At 33.0% G+C, this 1155-nt stretch overlaps 1 protein-coding gene across 1 annotated transcript in view; it reads right to left on the reverse strand.

The window, feature by feature from the left end:
- LOC109877161 (troponin I, fast skeletal muscle-like) overlaps nucleotides 1-228 on the reverse strand; it is a 3533-nt gene extending 3305 nt beyond the window's left edge. Inside the window, exon 1 of the mRNA XM_031812413.1 lies at nucleotides 199-228. Coding sequence (XP_031668273.1) covers nucleotides 199-228 — 30 coding nt within the window. The remainder of the gene's footprint in view (nucleotides 1-198) is intronic.
- Between the last annotated feature and the right edge of the window lie 927 nt (nucleotides 229-1155).

Here is a 1155-nt window from a genome sequence, read left to right on the forward strand (position 1 = left end):
AGTTCTTTATAGAACAGAAAGTCTTTATAGAACATGGAGGTCTTTATAGAACAGAAGGTCTTTATAGAACAGAAGGTCTTTATAGAACAAGAAGGTCTTTATAGAACAGAAGGTCTTTATAGAACAGAAGGTCTTTATATAACATGAGGGTGTATTAGCTGTATATAAAACCCTTTTGGAATGAATGGTGCTCCTTACCTTCAGGTAGTTCCTACGGCTCATTGTCATCTTTTTACTGATTGGATAAAACAGATCAGGGAAATGTACAAGGTGAAGTCACAGAGACAGGTACGTGACGATTAAACAATTTTAGGAATTAATTGTATTACATTACAGTAGGAAAAATTGCAACACTATTGGGAATCATCATAGCATAGTATTAATCATTTGTACTGCCTGTTTTTCTATGTGGAAAACATGTTCACAGACAGAATACAGTAGATGAATACAGTAGATGAATACAGTAGATGAATACAGTAGATGAATACAGTGGACAGAATACAGTAGATGAATACAGTAGATGAATACAGTAGATGAATACAGTAGACAGAATACAGTAGATGAATACAGTAGATAAATACAGTAGATGAATACAGTAGACAGAATACAGTAGATGAATACAGTAGATGATTACAGTAGATGAATACAGTAGATGAATACAGTAGACAGAATACAGTAGATGAATACAGTAGATGAATACAGTAGATGAATGCAGTAGATGAATACAGTAGATGATTACAGTAGATGAATACAGTAGATGTATACAGTAGATGAATACAGTAGATGATTACAGTAGATGAATACAGTAGATGAATACAGTAGATGAATACAGTAGACAGAATACAGTAGATGAATACAGTAGATGAATACAGTAGATGAATACAGTAGCTGAATGCAGTAGATGAATACAGTAGATGATTACAGTAGATGAATACAGTAGATGATTACAGTAGATGAATACAGTAGATGAATACAGTAGATGAATACAGTAGATGAATACAGTAGATGAATACAGTAGACTGATTACAGTAGATGAATACAGTAGATGAATACAGTATAGTGAAGTATGTTTTTCTGTGAACTGAAAAACGTAAACTTACTCAGACATTTTGGCCTGTTGTTTTGTTCTACTTCCTGTGTCAAGAGATGAACAAA

This window comes from Oncorhynchus kisutch, unplaced genomic scaffold (genome assembly GCF_002021735.2).
Source record: "Oncorhynchus kisutch isolate 150728-3 unplaced genomic scaffold, Okis_V2 Okis03b-Okis08b_hom, whole genome shotgun sequence".
Classification (NCBI taxonomy): domain Eukaryota; kingdom Metazoa; phylum Chordata; class Actinopteri; order Salmoniformes; family Salmonidae; genus Oncorhynchus; species Oncorhynchus kisutch.